This window comes from Lipotes vexillifer, unplaced genomic scaffold (assembly GCF_000442215.2).
Source record: "Lipotes vexillifer unplaced genomic scaffold, Lipotes_vexillifer_v1.1 scaffold655, whole genome shotgun sequence".
NCBI classification, from domain to species: domain Eukaryota; kingdom Metazoa; phylum Chordata; class Mammalia; order Artiodactyla; family Lipotidae; genus Lipotes; species Lipotes vexillifer.
The window spans coordinates 1,845,045-1,867,961 of record NW_006788208.1 but is presented as its reverse complement, the minus strand read 5'-3'; the positions used below and the strand labels follow the sequence as shown (position 1 = coordinate 1,867,961).

Here is a 22,917-nt window from a genome sequence, read left to right as displayed (position 1 = left end):
GATTACTTTAATCCTTGTATACTAAGAAGACACAAACAGAAGGGTTGACGTTTATCCATGTTTTAAAAAAGTTACAAGCATCTCTTCCTTGGCTAGCAAATGTAGTGTCAAAGTGTGGCTTGAATTTTAAGAAGTCTCACTGCTCATTTTGAAATGGAAGGTGAAAGTTGCCTCTTCACTTTCAAATGTTTGATGGAAGATTACTTTATTCTCACACACAAAATATTTGTACTTAGATGAAACGGTGTAGAATATTATAGTTCTGAAGTGTTTAATTCTTTCTCATAGAAATTTCAAGGGAACTTTGGATGCATTTGGCAGGAGCTTTTCCTAGTACAATCAGGTTGCTATGGTAAACCTATTATTTTAGGCAAAGGAGGACTGTGTTAGTAAAGTGCTAATCTCTTTTCTGTTTTATGTGAGCCTCTAATTACTCTCCAGATATTGAGCATGTACTGCAAGTGTGGTTTTGCCCTTTTAAAACGTGGAAGAAAATAAGGTTGTAGAGAGTGTACCTTCTGTTCCCAGGCTAGCAGGTGCATTTGATGATATGGTGTTCTTCTTAAATAATCTCATTCTGGATCAGGAAATACAGTTGGTTTATTTTTTTAGAGAAATAGAATCAGAAAGTAAAGGAATGGATTTTATGTGAGTTAGTGAAATTCAAGCCTCCCATTATGTTTTTTTTAATTATAAAAATAGAAATAATAATATCTATTATTTATGGACCACTTACTATGTGTCAGGTCCTGTCCTATGTACTTGATATGTATGATAATATTTAGCCTAACCAAAATCTTACGTGATCAGTGTCATCATTATCCCCATCGTGTAGCCGTAATAAATGAGGTTTAATTTAGTCTTCCAAAGAATCACATTTAACATTGGATGTGCCAGGATTAAAATCCAGATTTATTTAAAATCAGAGCCCATTCTTTTAACTGAATCTTATGTTAAAATTTATTTTCTTTCTTCTTTGCCTGATTAACATTTAACAAACACTTTCAGACTCATTCCAAATTCACCTTTTCCAGGAACCTTCTGTAACCCTATAGGCTGTGTGTGCTCATGTACTTTACCTGTATTCCCTCTACTATTAAAAGTTTTTAAATGTCTTTCTTAATTTTGTATCTTCAGGATAAACTAGATGAGCTGTAAACTATGCTTTTTGTCCATGTTCTGACTTAAAGTTTTTCTGTATTTTGTAGAAGTGTCAAATTTGAAATGCTTAAGTAAAATCTGTTTTAATCAGAACTTCTGTGTATCTGCTTTACTTCATTACCCTTCTTTGCTAGTGTATAATAGCCTTTAAATACAATTCATAGGGATTGCAATCCATTATAAAAGTAGGTCTTTGGACTAACTTTTTGTATGTCCTTAAAGGTTAAGTTTATTAAAATTTAACTGGAGTGGGCAGACTCTGTAAATTTCAGTTAAGTTTTGGTTGGATGATATTGATGATGTTGACTGAATTAATTTCTTTTCAGACAGTTATTTCCATCCTTTTCATCCTGTTCCTGGATTGTCTTTTTAAAAATTACTTGGTTTATTTGCATTTTTGAAGATATCTTTCTTTAGATTTTCCTCTCCATTTGTTATATAACAGAGTACTTGCTAGTGCTAGACCTGCAAACTTCCATTATCCTTCATTCTTACTTATCAGAATACTAATTTGATAATCATCTGAGAATCCACAGTTACATCTCCATAACATTAAACTAATCGTTGAAATAATACCATTTAGTAAATAAAGGAGAGTAGACTCAATTTCTTATATTTTTTCTTTCTGAATTTGTTTTTACTTTTTTAAGTGTTTTATTTTCACATCTTTATTGGAGTATAAATGCTTTACAATGTTTTGTTAGTTTCTGCTGCACAACAGAGTGAATCAGCTATATGTATACATATATCCCCATATCCCCTCCCTCTTGAACCTCCCTTCCACCCTCCCTATCCCACCCCTCTAGGTCCTCACAAAGCATCGAGCTGATCTCCCTGTGCTATGCAGCAGCTTCCCATTAGCCATCCGTTTTACATTTGGTAGTGTACATATGTCACTACTGCTCTCTCACTTCATGCCAGCTTCCCCTTCCCCCCATGTGCCCTCAAGTCTGTTCTGTACATCTTTGTCTTTATTCCTGCCCTGCCACTAGGTTCATCAGTACCGCTTTTCAAAATTGCATATATGCGCGTTCGCATAGGTATTTGTTTTTGTGTTTCTGACTGACTTCACTCTGTATGACAGACTCTAGGTCCATCCACCTCACTACAAATAACTCAGTTTCGTTCCTTTTTATGGCCGAGTAATATTCCATTGTATATATGTGCTACATCTTCTTTATCCATTCATCTCTCGATGGACATTTAGGATGCTTCCATGTCCTGGCTATTGTAAATAGTGCCACAGTGAACATTGTGGTAAATGTATCTTTTTGAATTATGGTTTTCTCTGGGTATATGCCTGGTAGTGGGATTGCTGGGTCATATGGTAGTTCTATTTTTAGTTTTTTAAAGAACCTCCATACTGTCCTCCATAGTGGCTGTATCAATTTACATTCCCTCCAACAGTGCAGGAGGGTTCCCTTTTCTCCACACCCTCTCCAGCATTTATTGTTTGTAGATATTTTGATGATGGCCATTCTGACCGGTGTGAGGTGATACCTCATTGTAGTTTTGATTTGCATTTCTCTAATGATTAGTGATGTTGATCATTCTTTCATGTGTTTATTGGCCATCTGTATATCTTCTTTGGAGAAATGTCTATTTAGGTCTTCTGCCCATTTTTGGATTAGGTTGTTTGTTTTTTTGATATTGAGCTGCATGAGCTGCTTGTATATTTTGGAGATTAATCCTTTGTCCGTTGTTTTGTTTGCAAATATTTTCTCCCATTCTGAGGCTTGTGTTTGCTACTACCTCAACAGAGAACTTTGCTGGCTGCTAACAGGTTACAAATCAGCCTGGACCATAAATAGATCACTATTTATGGTAGGGTTCTGGCATGTATTTATTTAGTATAAAGTGTGCATTCACTGATCTACTAATGGTGTGAACCAAGTACTGTGGGATCAGAGAGAAGGAACAAATCCTCCAGGTGACCAAACAGGGATTGGTAAGGAAGGATCTATAGAGGATTTCAGATTTAAGCTGGCTATTGAACACTAGGTCGAATTTTATAGATAAAGTTGTAGAGTGCATGGCAGAGAGAAGAAATGGAGCACAAAAACAAAGTCTCTGAACATGAGTGCACTGTGATTGTTGGGTATAAGCTTAGGAAGGTGAGTTGGGTCTTGTGTAGAAAGCCCTGTTGAGAAATTTGATCTCTGCCTTAAAGGTCATGTGGGACCATCACGGGAAGGGGAGTTCCATCATCATAGCTACGTATTAAGTAAGTAGATTTTATGAAATTTGAAATTGAAAGGAGAAGAATGGTTAATTAAAAGAAGGGAGGAATCAAGTATGTCATCAAGTTTTTTCAAGACTCAGTGACAGATTAAATGAATAGCGACCTTCTCCGATATAAAAGAATCCAGGAAAAGGAGTAAGTTTGTGAATAAAGGTGATGAATTTGCTGTGGAACGTATTTCATTGATGTAACTGTGCAAAACACAAATGAAGGTATTCAGGTGATTGGAAATGCCTTTGCATTCCAGGGAGAAATATCTTATTCTAAATTCAAGTTCTTCCATTAAAGCTCATGCTTTGTGTCAGTGTTACCAAACTATTTACATGTGATTATTATTTAGTGCATCTGTTCAATAAATATTGGTTTAAACATTATGAGGACACATGAGAAGTGCAGTTAATCCTGGTGTTTTTGTGAAGATGAGTGATTAGGAGGGTGCAAGTGTCATGGATTTGGTGGAATTTACTTTGAATCTTAAAGGATGAGTGGAAATTTACCTGGCAGGTCTATGTCCTGGTAGTGAATGGAGTGAAGTTGTGAACTGAGACAGCAAAATAATGCCCTTTAAAATGTGGACCGCATGAAGAATTTACTCTTCTTTACCTTTCCATCTGTGACAGATTAGCCTTTCTTGATGCTTAATGCTTTGCCATCCCATCAGAATCTTCTGTATCCTATAAACTAAATTAGAGCTACATACATAAAGTTAATTCAGCTAATATTTGCCTTAACATATTTTTAAAACACCAACAGACACATGGCCTAAAAAATGAATTGCAAAATGGTTAATTATTGTCTGATATTTTAAACAGATGCTTGAATTACAATCTATCAGGAAAAAAAGGTACCTAGGACCATATATTAACACTTTACTATCCAACTGTATAAAAGCGGGGGGGGGGGGGGATAAATTGGGAGATTGGGAGAAATAGAAGACCCTATCCAGAATGAAAACAGTGAAATGGAGATATTTAAACACATATGCCAGTAGTTAGTTCATCCTTTTCAAAGAAGCCAATAATACATATTCAGGAAACTTCCTGTATGCCTCAAAATGCTAATAAAATGGTCAGCATAAATACATATGCCCTCAAACTTAAAAAGTGTTGTTTTCTTGGTAACTGGGAGTGGATTACCTGTCAGGAATGATGTGGGTGAAGTTTCCCACATCTGTCCACCATGGACTAGTTAACCATACAGGGCCACACTGCTGACGGTCCTATATCTTTCCTCTCTCCACAATCTGGATCGTTGTTGTCCTTCACACATCTACCTATGAGAGAACCAGCATGTTTATGCACAGCAGGAGATTAACTGGGGCTCAGAAAATCTGGGTTCTAGCACCAATACTGCTGATGTCTACTTTGCTGGCCTTAAGCACGTCATTTAGCATCAGCATACTTGAGTTTCCTCATCTATTAAATAAACTGCAGAAAGTCATGGATCCTCCTGACATTTTATAGCAAATAAACACGTGCTGGTGTATTTTTCCAGGGAGAGATCTGGGGTCTACCAGTCAGAGTTCTTTCTTTTTTTTTTTTTTTTTTTTTTTTTTGCGGTACACGGGCCTCTCACTGTTGTGGCCTCTCCCATTGCGGAGCACAGGCTCCGGACGCGCAGGCCCAGCAGCCATGGCTCATGGGCCCAGCAGCTCCGTGGCACGCGGGATCCTCCCGGACCAGGGCACGAACCGGTGTCCCCTGCATCGGCAGGCGGACTCTCAACCACTGTGCCACCAGGGAAGCCCCACCAGTCAGAGTTCTTGATTGCGTACAACAGAAACGGAGGTCATTAACTGGGATGAAAAATCATTTTATTAGAAGAGTTTAGGCTCAGAACACAAGTTTGGACAATCAGCTCACGCAGCACCCCAGCGAAGCAAGGCACTGCCAAGAACTAGCCCCTGCAGCCATCACTTTTGAACTTCAGCCTCTGTGTGCCGAGCTCTACTACCCCTGGATGCTCACTGCTATGCTGTTACACTTGGCATTCTGTCACAGCCCTGTGCCTTGCTTTCACCCTCATGAATCCAGGCCCCGGCCAAGAGCGTCTGGCGTGTCTCTGTTCTGTCTGCCAGTCCGTAGGAAGAAGGGGTATCATTGGGAAAAGAGGAGGGGCTCTGACTTCTGCTGAACTTGGCACTGCCTCCAAGTTGGAGGAGAGATGGGTTGAAGGGTGGCCAGAACAACATTATATATCGCCATATCTTTCACTGGATTCTCAAAGGGATCATAACCCCACCATTTCTGCCACAAAAGATTATGAGTCACTGCATTAGATTATCTTTAATTACAACTCTGAAATTATATGATTCTAAATACTAATTTTTCTTTCTTCCATCATATCCCAGCTCAGAATTTCTTTAACGAGATACAAATGCAGCAACAGAATGACTAACAACATTGCAGGGTCAGCCCTGAAGTATCTTATGATCATTTCAGTGGGTGTGTAATTATGATGGTTGGGATAATGACAGAGAGTAACAGATGTCTCGGAGTAGTCACTCAGCTGAATTTCTGGCAAACCAGTACCAATTCCTCAGAAAAAAGAAATGTACTTTCTGGTGCTGCATTATGAGTATATTAAGATACAATATGGCTTAATGTTTAGATGCACAAACTTTAAGTGTAATGAGAATGGATATAAATTTTGAATCTATCCCTTAAGAACTGGTTCACCAGGGAAAGGAACTTGGCCTCAGTATGTCTCCATTTCCTGTTTAGTAAAATGATAGTGATAATGCTAGTCAATGTGTGGTATTATGAAAACAAAATGACAGAATTGAAGGAATTATAGTGTTCGAGGCATAGTTACAGCTCCAGAAATAATGACAAAAGACATAAAGATAAATAGTTAAGAAATCGCCAAACTGTGAACCAAACTCATTCCAAAACATGTTTATACTTTTCAACTTTAAGTCAAGGATAATAAGATATTTAGGACATGCACTCGGACATGTGTTCCATGTTGAAATGACTTCTGTGAACACAAAAATTGATGCCAAATCATCACTAAAATATCAGGTTGAAATGTACCTATGAACATTTTTTTTCTGATGTGGCAGACAGACCCACACTAAAAATATTTTTTTAAATGACCACATTATGGCAAATTATGTCAAAATATATAAAATTGACTCAGTTATGTTAAATGGTCTCATCATAAGTGGAATATGAAATACCCAGAGAGTTTAATAGTTGGATTATTCTTCAAAAATGAATGAAACAGAAAGTGGAAAGTAGAAGATGGGAACGACATGAGCCAGGAGTTGTCACTTCAGCTCCCACCGACCTCCTTGTCATTTGTGCTTGACCTTCAGCTTAACTTTAGGGAGCTATTATCAGCCACAGACTAGAACTGGTCCAGGAAGTCTAATAGGATGCTTGCTTCCTTTCAAAGCCTTCCTGATTCTGTGAGCCTCCTACTGAGTGCACTCTGCCTTTGTGTTTTGCAGGTAAGTGTGAGTGTGGCGAATGCACTTGTTACCCACCGGGAGGCGGCAGGGTATATGGCAAGACGTGTGAGTGTGACGATCGCCGCTGTGAAGACTTGGACGGCGTGGTCTGTGGAGGTGAGCAATTCTCACAGCCCTCTGCTCCCTACATGCAGCCTGCTTCACCTGCCTTTCTTATCCTACTTCTCCTTTTTTTTTAAAAAAAAAATTCTGTTAAAAAGAAGATAAACAAAAAGCAATACACAATTAGACCTAAAAGCAGTATACCGTTAGGTTGGTAAGGACCTTGGACTCTTGATTTAATCCACATGTATGTATGTGAAAGGATAAAGCATGCTATTGATAAGTGATGGTGGAGACTAAACCAAGTCCTCTGAAGACAGTGAAAGGGTTTGCTTCAACCAGTTTACAGTTTTGATTACTGATAAAAACGGATTGGGGAAGTAAGTATCACCTGAGACTTGGAAAATAAAGCAGTAAGACTATATTCCAAGTTAATTACACAATCACAAGAGATATACAGTCAGTTTCCATGATGGCTCTGAGACCCCAAAACAAACTTACTGAAGTAATAAACAGTGCAAAGGAAGAATGAGGCAGATGAGGGTCCTTAGGAAGGTTAACAAAGCAGAAAGGAGAGTCCCAGGTGTAGAACGTTGCCAGTGTCCACCTGAGCTTCATCCAGGGGAGGGAAAGGGGGTCACCATGGTTCTAGTTCAGTCTTGCAAAGCTCCGTATTATAGAGAGGGTGCATGCCGATTGCGGTTCCTTCCAGGTTTCCAGGACAATTGAGGTGAACTGGATGTGGAATCACACTAGAAGAATATAACTGTATCTCTTTAAGATAATTATCATAATGCAGTTGGGCACTATTATTGGGGGAAAAGCCCTCACATGTACATACAAGTGATGGAAGGCTGGCACACCACCCATCTCTATCATCTCTCTGACCTCTATGTATATCTGTCTAGCTACTCTCTCTCTAACCAACTATAAAACACTTGGAATTTGATCAAAAATATTTTCTTCTTTCCTTTCTCTGTGAGCCAAGGGAAAAGGCCATTTTTAATAACTGTTGGGCCGGGTGGTTTATCTCTCGCAGTTCCCATGACAGACATCCTCAGAGATAGTTCCTGCTTTTCTCATTTCACAAATGGAAAAGTGAATGAGGTTTGAGGTGTTAATGTCCCATCACTGAAAAGTGCCAGACTCAGGGTTGGAGCTGTGGAGTTCAGTTCACAGATCTCTGTCTAAACAACAATTTCCCCCAGAGTGATATCCCACTGTTTTGACTTTATGTCAATATTATTTTTAATTTAGAGTCTCTTTTCACTCTTGTTAGTTATCAGACATATCTAAACAGATTATAGTCCTTTTTATTGTTGTTGTTAAGTACTTGACATTTTACAAACCTGTCATATCTACATACCCATTAAATGACCAGTCCCGCCTTCCCCCAGCGAATCTCTCTTTCTCTCTGTCTTTGGGGAGGGAACCAAAGATGAAAGCAAATCTATATATCTGCTGTTAGAAGAGATCAAATGTTTACTAGGTAAGTGAGAAAGCATCTCACAAAGTGATAATTTTTTAGACTAATTCTTGACTCTGTGTATCTACACTCTGGATTTGTCCATCTACCCAGAGTCCTCTGTGTCCCAGAGGGACCTGACTCCCATTAGCCAAACTAGTAAAAGACCAATGTACAAACCAGAACACCAATTACTTGATATACAATCAGAAATATAATTGCCCCAGAGACTAGAATTTTTTTTGTAGAGAAACTCTATGAGAAGTAAGAATCTGAGATAAGGATTTGGATGCAAGTCCTTGGAAAGGGGAAGGAGTTTCTGGTAGGAGAAAGTGTGGCATGGAGCAGGGGCAGCCAATTAAGACTGTGCTGTCAACCCAGTTACTGCTGTGGTCAACTGTGGTCATCCCAGTACAGAGGATGGAACTCTAGGAGCCCGAGTAAAACACACAATTCTTATATCATCAGTCATTGGTTGAGGATTGCTTCTAGGAGACGTTAACTGCCAGGCCACATCCAGCATGCCTCACAGGTACAGGATCAGAGCAGGCTTCTGCGGCTGGAGAAAACCTCGGGGCAGAGAACCCAGGGGGTGCCAAGTGAAAGTCATCATAACAGAAAGGATGACGTTGCTGGGGGACCCCTGCAGCTGCCAGAATACACATGTGGAAGGACCGCAACTCTCACGCCGGGTGGTCTGTCCTCTCTGGATAGTGCAGATTCTCATTCTTTACCACTGGCTAGATTTTCCTACCGACAATCCATCCTCTCTTTGATTGGATACAGGATGTGGCACAGTAGACTAGGAAGTAGCTGGAGACAGGCTAATATATCTTATCCTCCTGGTAGAGCCTTGGCTACGATTTGGGAGATCCTTGCTTACACATTTAGAGATTAATTCTTAGATGGTTGATCTTCCCAAATATAGATGATATTGGAACATAATTATCAGAGCACAAACGTGTTTTCAAGGTTGGGAAAAACTTTGCTGCTTCTCCTGTGTCAGCTAGCAGCCAACAAATATTAGTATAATAGTAATCAGATAAGCAAAGCATCTTTGATCACTATAATTGGATGGATTCTCTTGGTGTTTCTTCTTAAATTTTAGCAACCAGCTCTAGGAAATCACCTATGCATTTTAATTTCATATTTTAGATTGTATTAAAGACATTTTACTGACCGAAAGATCTTGGAACATTTTTCAAATAGGTAAAGGAAACACACCTTGGAAATTTTTCTTGAAAATATTTTGTATTGTTATTCTTAAATTTCACTTTGACATTCAGATAATGTCCTTGAGGGATTTAGGGTTAAGATAATACCAGTAATTTCTTTCTTTTTTTTTTGTGGCTGCATTGGGTCTTCGTTTCTGCGCGTGGGCTTTCCCTAGTTGCGGCGAGCGGGGGCTTCTCATTGTAGTGGCTTCTCTTTGTTGCGGAGCCTCGGCTCTAGGCATGTAGGCTTCAGTAGTTGTGGCACGCCAGCTCAGTAGTTGTGGCTCGTGGGCTCTAGAGCGTGGGCTCAGTGGTTGCGGCACACGGGTTTAGCTGCTCCGTGGCATGTGGAATCTTCCCGGGGCTTGAACCCATGTCCCCTGCATTGGCAGGTAGATTCTTACCACTGCGCCACCAGGGAAGTCCAATACCAATAATTTAAAAGGTTGTCTGTAGGTAACAATGATTGGCTTCACTTACCTTCTCCTGCTTCATCTGAGCTCTGCAGCCTAGTTGACAGCCCAGAGCCTTAAATTCTGCCACAGGTTCTGCACTAGGGCCTGTGCACACATCTGTACACATTTCAGTGTGTAGTTTTTTTGTGACTCTTTACTCTGATGGTCAGTCCTATTGCTTGGAGGGGGATAGTTCCAGGAAGGAGAGGGAGAGAGATGTCCCCATCAGTGGTCAGCTCATGTGTATCTGAAGTGACATGTAGCTAGAAAAGCTGCACATAGTTTACAGTCCACACTGATGCTCTGTTAGTGTTCCTCAACAAGATAAGTCTAGTCTTGGTATTCATGGTGGCTGCGGTCTATAAAGTTGTCTTGAACAGGGATTTGGCAAATACTGATTCATTGCTCCTGAGGGAAATACGGGACTAGCTAGGTTCCTGCCTCTGTTTGCAGCATTTTTATCAACCAATCAATACATAACCTTGTTTTATGTGTGTGTCTATGTAAAGACATATTTTGTCATATGTAGTTGATTTATTAACATTGAACTCGGCCAACAGCCCTATAACTCACGCCTGAATGAAGATTATTTGGCTCATGGATTTTCTCCGTAAGGCACATCGCAGCCTTTTTTGCACTTAGGGACACTGGATAGCACTTCAGCACTGTACTTGGGAGCCATCTAAAAACATTGAAATCACCAACAAAAAGCACAAAAATGCAAAATGTACAGCACCAAGTATATTGGGAAAAGGACACTTGTTTACAGTGTAAGAGCTGAACAAAGAAGGCGGAGTGTGACCTTCTTTGATCTTTGCTGGGAATGTGAACCTCAGGCGACTCAATTTTTTCACCATTCGACCAATGTTCTCAAATGACCTGGAAAGCTTCTTGAGTGTTGATTTCAGGGATACAAATAAATTTTAGCGAGTAGGCAAGTTATCAAATACGAAATCTTCGAATAGTGAAGGTCAACTGTAATTCGTGTTCTCATTGGAAACATCACCTCCCACGTGAGTTTTGCACTTGGCCTCCAGTTATGATTTAAGACAGTTACTCAAGGTACTGTGATTTTTAATTCCTCTATTTTCTGAGCACTGCTTTATGGAAGGAATTATTTGAGCTTTGGCTATTATAGCCTTGAATTTCATTTATGTCTCAGCTGTTCTCTGGACAGAAATTACAAGAAACATGCCATTAATTAACAAGTTTGAATGTACAGTAATTTCAGTGTTAAAGTATATGACATAGTAAACCTGCTGATAAGGGGATCACAAGTTCCTTTCACAAGCATTTATGTAAATGTACTTAACTGTTTAGAAATGTAAATGGCAATATAGTACAGTAGTTAAGACTGCAGACATGAGGCTTTCTTGGTTCCAACCTTGGTTCTGCCACTTACTCCCCATATGACCGGAGGCAATTTACATAACCCTCACTTCTCACCTATAAAAGATGATTATAATGTATGTCTCTTGTAGGGTTATTGTGAGATTAAGTGAGTTAATGTGTATAAAGTACTTAGCACATGTGTCATATGTATATACATTAGATATTATTATCATTAGTGTTATATACCTATAGAGAGAATGATAGACATAACCACTCAGGTGGAATTTTATGCTGTGGATTCCAGTAAACTCTATGCGACACAGAACAGAGCTCCACGTTTGCTTGTTAATTTCTTTTGTAACCACAGTTTATTCAGAACTGTGACTGTCTTGTCTTCAATTTTGGACGGCATAGATGAATTCTCCTGTCTGTTCTTTTTGCATGGTGCAGTTTCTATCCTCACACTTGCCACTGAGCTACCAAATCAAAGTGGCCATATGCATCTCAGAAGTATTTTTAGTGGCTCTTACTCAGCAGGGCACCTTCCATGGAGAAGCTTCTCCTGGGTTTGCAAGCAGGGAGGAGCACAGGTAAGAAGACACTAGCCGTTAGGGCTTGAGTAAGAGCATGCATCGCCAAAGTTTCTATATTTCTCAGTCTATCTAAAAATATCCATTATCATAAGAACGTCTCTTCTTATTTAATAATATCCTATCATGTAATAATTAAATCAGCAAATATGCATTGCATACTTACTCCGTGTAAAGGCCAGCACTGCCCCTCAAACACAAGCATGCCCTTAAATATTTTTGATCTCCTTGATGCCTTTACCTCTGACCTGTATGTCTGCATTCCTCTTGGTTCAATCTTCAACCCATGGAAGCTCGCTCTGTGTCTCCCACCATTCTGTATAACTGACTCCCTGGGGTTTTCCGTAATTCTTAGTTGCCCAAATCCGGGGTGCCGTTCAGGTCTCATTCTACGTGACCGCTTTTCAGCGCAGAGCTGTGGTTACTCTACTCAGAATCCCCCTTGACATGGTCTCCTGGACCTCAGAAACACCTTCCCCCTGTTTCTTCTCTCATAACCACTTGATCTTTTTTTCTTGCTCATCTCTCAGAGCTTACCAATAAATCTTAGCATTTCCCTAGAAATGGCCTTTGCATGTCTTTTCTGCTCACTGTTTACTGTCCTCGAGTAATCTCCGCTTCTTTCTTCCTCTTTTATCTTGAGCTCAGTGTCTGCCAAGATGATTTCTTAGCATCATTCCCTCCTGGCTTCATACTCTTCAAGTTCGAATTAAATATTTCCAATGTGGAAATTCCTCCACATTCTGCATGGTTGAAACTGAAGTAATCGTTTATTTTTTTCTTTAATTCAAGAAATATTTGTTGAGCTCCAGCTCAAACAGCTCAAAAACTGTTTGCCAGCCCTGGAGATTCAGTGGTGAATCTATTGGAGTTGATGATTATGCTTGAAGGGTAACATTGAGAAAGGAAGGATAATGAGGTGGATGGTCTGAAAGAAGCAGCACTAGTCCAATGGAAACATACATGATAGGGGCTTTGACATAGACTGGAGGCTACGGAAGGCTTCGCTAATGCCTTCATATCTGGTAAAAACTATAGGATGCATGACACGTGCTTGACATGTATTAATCAGCTAAGCATCATGACCACCATACTTGGTAATTGAATGCATAGAATGTAGCCAGGTGAGGAGAGATGGGTGCAACCCAGGAGTCACAGAACAAAGTGTGCCAAGGCATATGCGGGAAGGGAGGGTGACATGTTCAAGGGGTTTTTGAGAACTGGAGAGAAACCCTGTGTGATAGGAGATGAGAATGCAAAGGGGAGCAGGGTATGACAGGTTTTGTAAACCGTGTTAATGATTTGGGGCTTTACTCAAGCGATGATCGGAAGCCATACAAGGGGTTTACACAAGACAATAGCATTATCACTCTGTTTAAAAAGTACCTCTGGCTGCCAGGTGAAATTTGGATTGCTGGGAGGAGTGTGTATTTGTGGGGTTGGTGGGTGAACGTGGATTTAGGAGATGAGTCCTGGTGAGAGATGAAGGTGGTTTAGCTAGATGGAGGATGGTAAAGATGGAAAAACTTGGATGTATTGGAGACAGTATTAGAAATAATATGGACAACAGGCTAACAAAACCCTTTACCTTGCTGCAAGAGACTCTGACCCTCTGTTAACCTCCCCACTCCAGCTCCCTGGAAACAGATGAAGATGGTAGATGCCAATGTTACCAGGCAACATTGCTCATGGTAATGTGACCTATGATAGATAAATTTCAACTAGATTGGGAGGGATTGTGAATGAACTATGAATGTCTTATGGGAATGCCATGGTCTTTGGCTTCCATGAGTGCTGTGACTCTGCCACCAGGCATGTCCCTTGTGGGTTTTCTGGAAGCTATGCTTAAGGAATAGTTAGAAGAGATTTTGGGCTCCTATGGGGCATAAGACTTCTACGCCAGAGAAGCCTCAACATCTGTACGATACGGAGTTCATTGAAGTGTCCATGTCCAAAACAGGACAAAAAAATACATCTGTTTTAGATTTCTTGATTCACCAGCTACAGAATGTTTTGGAAAGAAGTTGGCATCATATGAATCAGCAGTTCTGTGCCTTGAGGAAGGAATGGCAGCTACTTTGTTCAAAGCATTTGGTCTCCCCATGATGTGGCAGCCAGTGGGGAACGAATCTCACTACTAGGAGTGTGTGAAACACATTAACATCATCCCTCTGGTGTAGCTTCCGAGAACAAAATTGACATCACTAATTTGGGTAATTTTCTCAGTTCACTGCCAGACACCGAGCCATAGTGTCTGTGGCCTTTCACCTGGAGGGATGGACAAGAAGCACGTATCTACTGTGTGGCCAGAGATCAAAATGCGGGTCCCTGGCTCCAAAGCAGGGACTCCCTGAGCACTTTAGCAAACAAGGAATAAGTAAAACCAAAAATAACTGTAAACCTACTGAATCAGCGGGCTCATGAGACCTAAGAGCCAATGATGTTTATCTACCTTCCCAACAATAACGCTGAAAGCGATTAAGCCAATTCTGGGAGGCTGGGATAAATTAGCAGCTGTACCTGAAGGTGAATGTAAGCAATTACATAATTTTAAGCAGTTCAGTTTTGATTACACCAAAATTACACCCTGAAAATGAGGGTCATGACAGTGACTGGCAAAGAGAAAGTCAATAGGAAGTAAGACCATATGCCTCACTTACTTACTGGTAAGTCATGTTCAATGATCAGAGACCACATGTGGATCTTCTCAAAACATCCCTATTAACAATAAAAATTTTATGTGACCTACAAATGCATGGAATTTTAAAATCAGATGTCACTACTGAAAGAAAAACACACTTCATCCAGAGAGGTAGTCCCTAAGATGTATTCATTTTTAGGGTACTTGATTTTAAGATTTCATAAGAAAATACATCTACGTTGGCTCACATGTGTTTAATTGTTTTGAACTAATATAAGCTAAACCAGAGATCTCCCTCCTGTACTCCACATACCCAGGATGAGACTAAGAAGTGGACTGGTTATTGCTTTTCTCTGCTTTGTCCTCTCTGCTCCTGAAATGAGACTATGAGTACAGTTTAAGAAACAAGAAGGGATAATGAAGAGCCACCTATTAATTATACAATCAGTTCACATTTCATTTCTTCAGGGAGTTCTTTGGTTTGTAGCTGCCATTTGAAGATCAGGCGGCCTGAGAGTATGAGTGCAGTGACCACTACCCCCTTCCCAGGCATTGCTGGAATTCTCACATTGAGGAAGGTTCAGACCACTCACTCAGGCCACACCGTTCTTAGCTGGACAATGTGGGTCGCAGTGTGATTATCTCCAAATTACATCTTAAAATCACAAACCTCTTTCCTGAGTTTGTAAGTGTACCGGTGTTGGGATGCACCCTGCAGGCCTATAAGCTTTGTAGCTGCCCAGCCTGGAGACTGAACAAAGAGACATCAGTCGTTTATCGGGCAGGGGATCTTACAAGTCTGCAGCAAAAGGTCCTGGAGTGACACCGCACCATTTATGGCAGACAGCAGGACATGGCAGCAATTTTTGCTACTCCAGGGAGGAGGAGGTTACCATTTATGGGGGGAACTGATGTCAGGTTGGCTCATCAGTTACCAGGGAAACCAGTGGCTGGGGCAAGGGGCAAGTACATAAACAGTATGTTTATTAAGCCTATAATTAAGAGGATTGGATGGTCAAGTGAGTGAAGCAGGGACTGGTCGAGCAGGGGATGTACAGAGAGCAGGGGTGCAGCCAACCTGAATGGCCTCACCACACAACCAGTTAGGACTGTGTTTAGCTACAAGCCTGCAGATTGTCACTTCAGGGATGGATGGATGGTGAGGTAACTACCTGAGAGCCGTCAGAGTCCCACACACCCTCTCTCTTCATTTCCTCTCTGCCCTTCGAGTATGACTTTTGTTGTCACGCTCCTTGAAAATCTCCCGTTGTGCTCATCTTCCAGGAAAGAAGAAAGGGAAAATAGGACAAAGGGCAAAGGGCAAAGGATAACATGCTAGCTGAGTCTGTCCCATTTTCTTTGGAGGACAATAGCTTTCCTGGAAACCTCACCCAAGAGATTTTCTCTTATATCTCACTTATTAGAGCTAAGTCGTAGGGGCACCTCTAGGTCAAAAGGAGCCTGAGTAATCAAATATTTTCCAGATGAACTATTATCACCTCTCTGAAAAATAATGAGGCTTCCCCTAGTATTAACAAGGGGAAAAGAGTATTGGGCAGGCAATATGTAGTATCTGATGCAATTAGATACCTTCATGTGTCAGTTTCCTAATTGAGAACCGTCACTGCAGTGTATTGAGGAAGTGTGTCTCAGAGCCCATGGATTCATTGGAAATGTCATTGTCTAGAGCATCACTGTTCAATAGAATTTTCAAAGATGATAGGAATGTTCCACATCTGCCTTACTCAATACAGTAGCCACTGGCCACATATGGCTGTTGAACACTTGAAATGTGACTAGTGCAACTGAGAAACTGAATTTTAAATTTTACTGAATGTTAATAAATTTAAAGTCACATTGACTAGTGATTACTACATTGGACAACATCTATCCAGAGCATTCTTGGTGAATATTTTGGTGTGGGGGAAGGGAAGAGAATAGGAAGAAAAATTTCTGTTGTTTGCGGGGAGTGCCAGATGCCAGGAGGTAAGTATCTGGGAGAGGATGAATGGCAATGGAAATGAAAATTGAATGGAAAATTGCTCGCCTGTATGAAGAGTTGGGAAGTCACTTGAAGGCAGATTTCATGGACTTCAAATGATTCATTTAGGCTGGTTCTCTCTACAGGTTCATTCTTGAATGATCTATCATACACTTACTATACCCAGATAACCTCACTGTGGATTCTACCACCAAGCAGAGATGTTCTTCTCACTGAATGGTATATATAGATGATTCTCCCAGTTCTGCTACCCCTGGATGTTCCACTCATAGGCCTAAGAGACACCTTAGTAGGGTTGGTCTGGCAAAAGTTGACTGAAACTACTCTTCTGACCTTTATGGTCTTTTTTTTTTAAACTCCAATTTTCAGGACCATTCTACTCAATAGCCTTCCTTTATGGAATATACTCCTTGTCATCTTACAAGACAACACAGTCATCTCATTTTTCTTCTTGACTGGATGATGCTACTTGTCTGGCTTCTCCCCTCTACCCTACCCTAAATATTGGAGTTTCTCAAGACTTATTTCTCCCTAGGTGGGCTCATTCACTTCTAAAGCTTTAAATGCCATCTCCTTTTGAAACTCTAACACATACAGACCTAGCTCCAACCTGTCCTCAAACTCCAGGTTTGTGTCAGCTGCTTACTTGGCCTCTCCTTGGTTGTCTTAAGAGTATCTCAGACACACAAGGTTCAAAATGGAACTGATTTTCTGCCCTCAACCTCTCCCTCCTGCAGCTTCCATATCTATTAGATAGCATCATTATTCACAGGATTTCTTGAGTCAGAAAACTAGTCCTTTCTTTCTCTCACCTGCCACGTACAATCCAGCAGCAAGTTCCATGGGTACCCCCATCAAGGTAGATCTCCAGCCACTTCTCCCCATTTGCACTGCCACCACCCTGCTTGAAGCCTGCATCACCTTTCACTTGGACTCTGCAATACTGTCTCACTTTCCCCATCCTCACTTCCTCCCAACACACCTTAATTTCTCCCACCCAGTTGCCAAAATGAATTTGCAAACCATAAATTATAACATATCCCTCTCTCGCATAACACCTTTCTATGATTTCCCCTTTCTCCTGGAATAAAATGTAGACGCCTTACCAAGAACAAATAATTTTCTATGTTCTCATTCCTAAATATTTCTCCAACTTTATTATTTTTTCATTTTTTCTTACTCATTACTCTTCAAATACATTGGTCTTTTTTTCACTGCCTATAACATGTGAAGCTCTTTCTCAGCCGCTGGGTGTCAGAGAGCTGGCCACTCTAGTTAATAATGTTCTCTCTGCTGAATCTACCAACACCGTCCTTAATTCTTCCATAGCTCAAGTGTATTTGTTTCCTCATTGTTATTTGTTTTCTCCCCTGGTAGCCTGTAAGCCCATGAGAGTAGAGCTAGTAAAATGCCTAGTACATAATAAACAGTTCTTGAGTGGATGACTAAATTATTAGAGTTTATAAAGAAGATATTATTGAAAGCTTTAAAAGAAACATTTTTTAAGTAAAGAGAAGTCATGTAAATAGCAAAGCAAAACATTTAAATACTAATGCATTTTGACCATTGTCTGGGCTAGATGCCAACTTAACTTTGTGGAAGAATGTGATGAATGAGCTAATAAGTGAAAAACAATCTCCTATTTCCTTGCATATAAATTTGACATTAAATTACTTGTGGTGAGGCATCATTTAGTCATTCTCAATGAGATCCTAAATCAAAGGCAGAATGTCTTCGCCATAGAGATTAGATTATTCCAATTATGTCAAATGATGGTAATTCTTACTAACCCAGGGCTCGTAAGAAGCATAAACATTTGAAAAGTCCATAGCTGGCTGGTATTGATGCTAAAAAGCTCTCTTTCTCTTCCTCCTCCTTCTTCCTTTTGTATCACACGTTATCTGCCTCCAAAGGTGGATAACTTGGATAACTTGTTTTGAACTTCTAAAGTAGGCTTCACTTTAAGTGGACTTTTGTTTTATTGGAGAAGTGAAGATAGAATCAATTTCATAACGATTCATTGAGTATGTAACTCTTACACAGATTTGCTAACTTCATTCCACTCTAAGGCCATAGAAATAAAACAGAACCATCTAAGAACAGTCCGTTGACTTTGAAGGACAGTTTATTAACCAGATAACATGTCCTGTATTCAGTTTATGGTTGTCAGTTGGGATTTGTGGGAAAAAATAAGAAGGAGATTTTGTTGAAAAATAACCTTACTCTACAAGTGTTTTTTGAGGATCCATTATGTCTAAGGCAATGCTTGGCACTATGAAGACTATAGTGATGGATCAGAAGTGATTCCTACCATCAGAGAATTCGGTCAAGTAATGGGTCTATGTGATGCATAACTGCATATTACGAGGTAGAAGACAAAAATGTTACACAAGAGGTGAAAAATAAGATAGTATAGAAATTCAGAGGAGGGGAAGATGAATTCCACTTGGGGATATTAGAAAAATCTTCCAGAGCTGTAGTCACTTTCCCTGCGTTTTGAAAATTAAGCAGGATCTGGTTGTGTAGAGTAGAAGGCATGGACTCCTGTCTCACCAAAGTCATGAAGTCTGGGGAGAAGAAGTAAGGTTGGAGAAGCAGCTGGGCATCTGCTTCGGGAACCTAAGACATAAGGAAGGTTAGAGTAGGTGAACTTTGTCCCATAAGCATTAGGGAGTCACACAGTCCTGGATCTCAAGGCTGTGATGTGAGTAGAGTCATGTTATGGGAAGCTGAGAGTGAGAATATTGGAGAAAGACATGATAGAAGGTTTCTCAAAGGTTTCTGATGGTGATAGGAGTGGAAATTTTGAGGTTGTTTCAACAGGATCTGGCAGCTTTTTGGATGAGGGAAGTGAGAGAGAGTCAAGTATTATCTGAATCACTTTGAACTGGTTGGCTAGAAGGAGAGATGGGTGATACAGAAGAGTAGCTTTTGGAAGGAAAATTATACATTCAGGTCTCGATGTATCAATTTCTGATGCTAGTAGAATACGAAGTATGGAATCACGGGAGAGGAATTTCAGAGAGATTGAGGGGCTGGAGATGGAGCCCTGTAATCATTGTGCTTATCTGAAACCCTATGATTTGATGAATTTTTCAAGAGAGAGATGGTAGAGAGATAAGAGAAGGTGATTAAGGATAGACAGTCAGGGGATTCCTACATTAATCGGGTGAGACAAAAAGTAGAGGAATAAGTAGACGAAGGAGGAGGGTTGAGGGTCAGGAAAGTCCAATGTCATGAAAACCAATATAGGAGAGACTTAAGAAGAAAGTGCCCACAAACGTCAAATGTATACCTTCATACTATGCAGCAGTTTAAAAAGACAGGAATTAAGAAAAGGCTCCTCCATGTCTCAGATTGATAGTCATTGTTTATTTTCCAAAATGAAATATATAGTCAGTGTGATGTGGAAAACGTGGGGACATTGAAATTAGAGAAAACTGGAGTCAGGTTCTGATCCTGTATGGTTGAGTTGTGTGATTTGAGGAAAAATTACTTAATCTCTCTGAGCCTTAGTTTCCTGACTGTAAAATGGTGATAATGCTTGACTCAAAGGGCTGTGGTGAGATGCAGTTCAATAAATCAGCATATGGACAAGAAGAGGCTGGCAGAAATAGGTCTGTTAATCCAGGTGTCTTTTAAGTTTGCCTCCCATTTGCTTTCCATTCACTTCCAGATGGTCACGTGTTACAGAGAAATATCACTTGGGTCATTAGTACTTAGGTTTTTTAATCTTAACAATGAATTGCAAACAAATATTGGCCACCAGTCCCTCCTTGTGCAGAAATGAGTGTAGGAAGAGGCAGTTGGAAGAAATTTACTGTTGAAGATCCTGCCAGAGCAAATGGTCAAGGCAGAATGGTCTCAAAAGATGCAGTGGGGGCTTCCCTGGTGGCGCAGTGGTTGAGAGTCCTCCTGCCAATGCAGGGGACGCGGGTTCGTGCCCCGGTCCGGGAAGATCCCACATGCCGCGGAGCGGCTGGGCCCGTGAGCCATGGCCGCTGAGCCTGCGCATCCAGAGCCTGTGCTCCACAATGGGAGAGGCCACAACAGTGAGAGGCCCGCGTACAGCAAAAAATAAAAATAAAAAAAAAATACAGATACATATATTTAGTTAAACAAGCTAGCAGAATTTGAGTAATAACTATTTATAAATGTATTTTTAGAGAGCATTTGGTATGCAAAAAAAAAAAAAAAAAAAAAAAAGATGCAGTGGGGTTGAGCAGTCTGAATGACGATATGTCCCTGCAAGTAAGGCAGGGACCACCATGCCCATCATATTTGATTTTGCATCCCCTGGTGCCTAGCAAAATGCTCTGTTCATAGTAATTAGTAAAATTTTGCCAAACAAATAGCTGTTTTGTTTGTTCTCTTTGGAGAGATCTGGCTGTAAGGTAATATGCACGTATAGAAAAAGAATAGAGCATTGATGGGAAGAAAGAGATTAACATGGAAGAGGATGCAATTGAATGGAGTGTTGGTGGCCAGAGACTAGTCAGATGTATATGCCAGTGTATAAGTGTCACAGGTATAATGTTGCGTACACACCAAAGATAAACATCCCCAAACCAGGAGCCAATGACAGAAACAAAAGGGAGGAAAAGATACGAGTCTAAGCCTCGTGCTGTTTTTAACTTCTGTACAGCAATAGGGAGACACCATTACTTACACTTATATCTGTTCTTATTAGCAAGCAGAGGAGCACAGGGAGAGAGTAATATAATACCAGATGCCATTTGTCTGGAGGTGAACCTTTGGTTTTTATTTGTAAGTGATAGGAGAGTAATCAATAAATGGGGCAGGCAGTGGTGACGTGACTAGCCTTGCAAATTGGTCTGGGTGTCAGGGCGTGCACAGTGAGGAAAAGCCTGAAGACTCCATCCTGATAAAAATGCAAATGGGGGAGTATTGTGTATCAAGAAAGGATGGTCACAATCCATTTTAAATTGCTTCAAGCTTTCTTTTCTCTCTTGAATCCATCTCTGATGCGACATTCAGGAGGATTGTGTTCAGCTAGAACTCTGTTGCGAAGTTCTTTTAAACGCTCACACGCCAAACTGTGCGTCAGGAGAAAGTGTGTTGGCTTGATAGGAAATGAGATACTCTGGTTTACATATTTCTTTCCTAAAGACTGTGACTCAGCTGGCTCTTTGCCTATCTACTCCTCTCACCCCCCAACTGTGGTTGCCTCGCAGGCCACGGCACGTGTTCCTGCGGTCGCTGCGTTTGTGGGCGAGGATGGTTCGGGAAGCTCTGCCAGCATCCGCGGAAGTGTAACCTGACGGAGGAACAGAGCAGGAGTCTGTGCGAATCGGCAGATGGCGTACTGTGCTCGGGGAAGGGTGAGTGTCCGCTGCAGCTTTGGACAGAATCCCTGTTCTGACACGTGGTTTATACGGCAGCACATGTACAACCAGCTTCTGCAGACTGCATTCTGCTGAACGCAGACCCCTCTGTCCTCTGCCCAGACCAGACTTTAAGCTTGGAATTTCTCCCATTCAAACGATAATGGAAATTATTATCAAAAGGAGAGTCTCAAATATACCTGTGTGCTGCTTTCTTTAGTTGTAAATGAATTCGTGATAGAAAAATGGGTTTATCTAGAGCTCCAGGGACTATAGCTCACATGCACACACCTCCTCTGCATGTGTCGATCTAAATAAATGCCACTATAAATGAAAATGCCAGAGATAATAAAATAATTTTTAAAATTAAAAAAGTTGCCACATGAAGTTCAGGGCCTGAGAAAATGAAATGCATGAGACAGGTTTCATGTGAAAAGATCCCTGGGCACTAGCTATGTTCGGCGTCACTGCTGAATAAAAAGAATTGATGATTGTATAAAGAAGAATACCAGCAAGATAGACTGGGCACTGAATGGGCCAGAAAGGCAAAAGGATAATTGTTGGGTTCACCTGCGAAACGGCGCAGTCAAGAACCGCAGAGAAGTGATCACAAGCATCTAAACTGCCAACAAATAGGCTTTGGGAATTTCAGAGGCTAAATATGTAGATGTGTGTGTGGAGGAGGGGAGGGTTAGGGATGTGAGGCTATAAAAGGAGACTACATATTTCATTTCATAAAAAGGGAAGGAAAAAGTACTCACGTCTGGGCTTCCCTGGTGGCACAGTGGTTGAGAGTCCGCCTGCTGATGCAGGGGACACAGGTTTGGGCCCCGGTCCGGGAAGATCCCACATGCCACGGAGCGGCTGGGCCCGTGAGCCATGGCCGCTGAGCCTGCGCGTCCGGAGCCTGTGCTCTGCAGCGGGAGAGGCCACAACAGTGAGAGGCCCACATA

The 22,917-nt window shown here is 40.9% G+C and overlaps 1 protein-coding gene across 3 annotated transcripts in view; it reads left to right on the top strand.

Annotated features, from left to right (window-relative positions):
• Positions 1–22,917, top strand: part of ITGBL1 (integrin subunit beta like 1) — a 221,731-nt gene that overhangs the window by 190,296 nt on the left and 8,518 nt on the right. For all 3 annotated transcript variants that reach the window (XM_007461525.1, XM_007461527.1, XM_007461526.1), the window contains 2 exons: positions 6,858–6,974; positions 21,815–21,961. In XM_007461525.1, the coding sequence (XP_007461587.1) occupies positions 6,858–6,974; positions 21,815–21,961 (264 nt within the window). The remainder of the gene's footprint in view (positions 1–6,857; positions 6,975–21,814; positions 21,962–22,917) is intronic.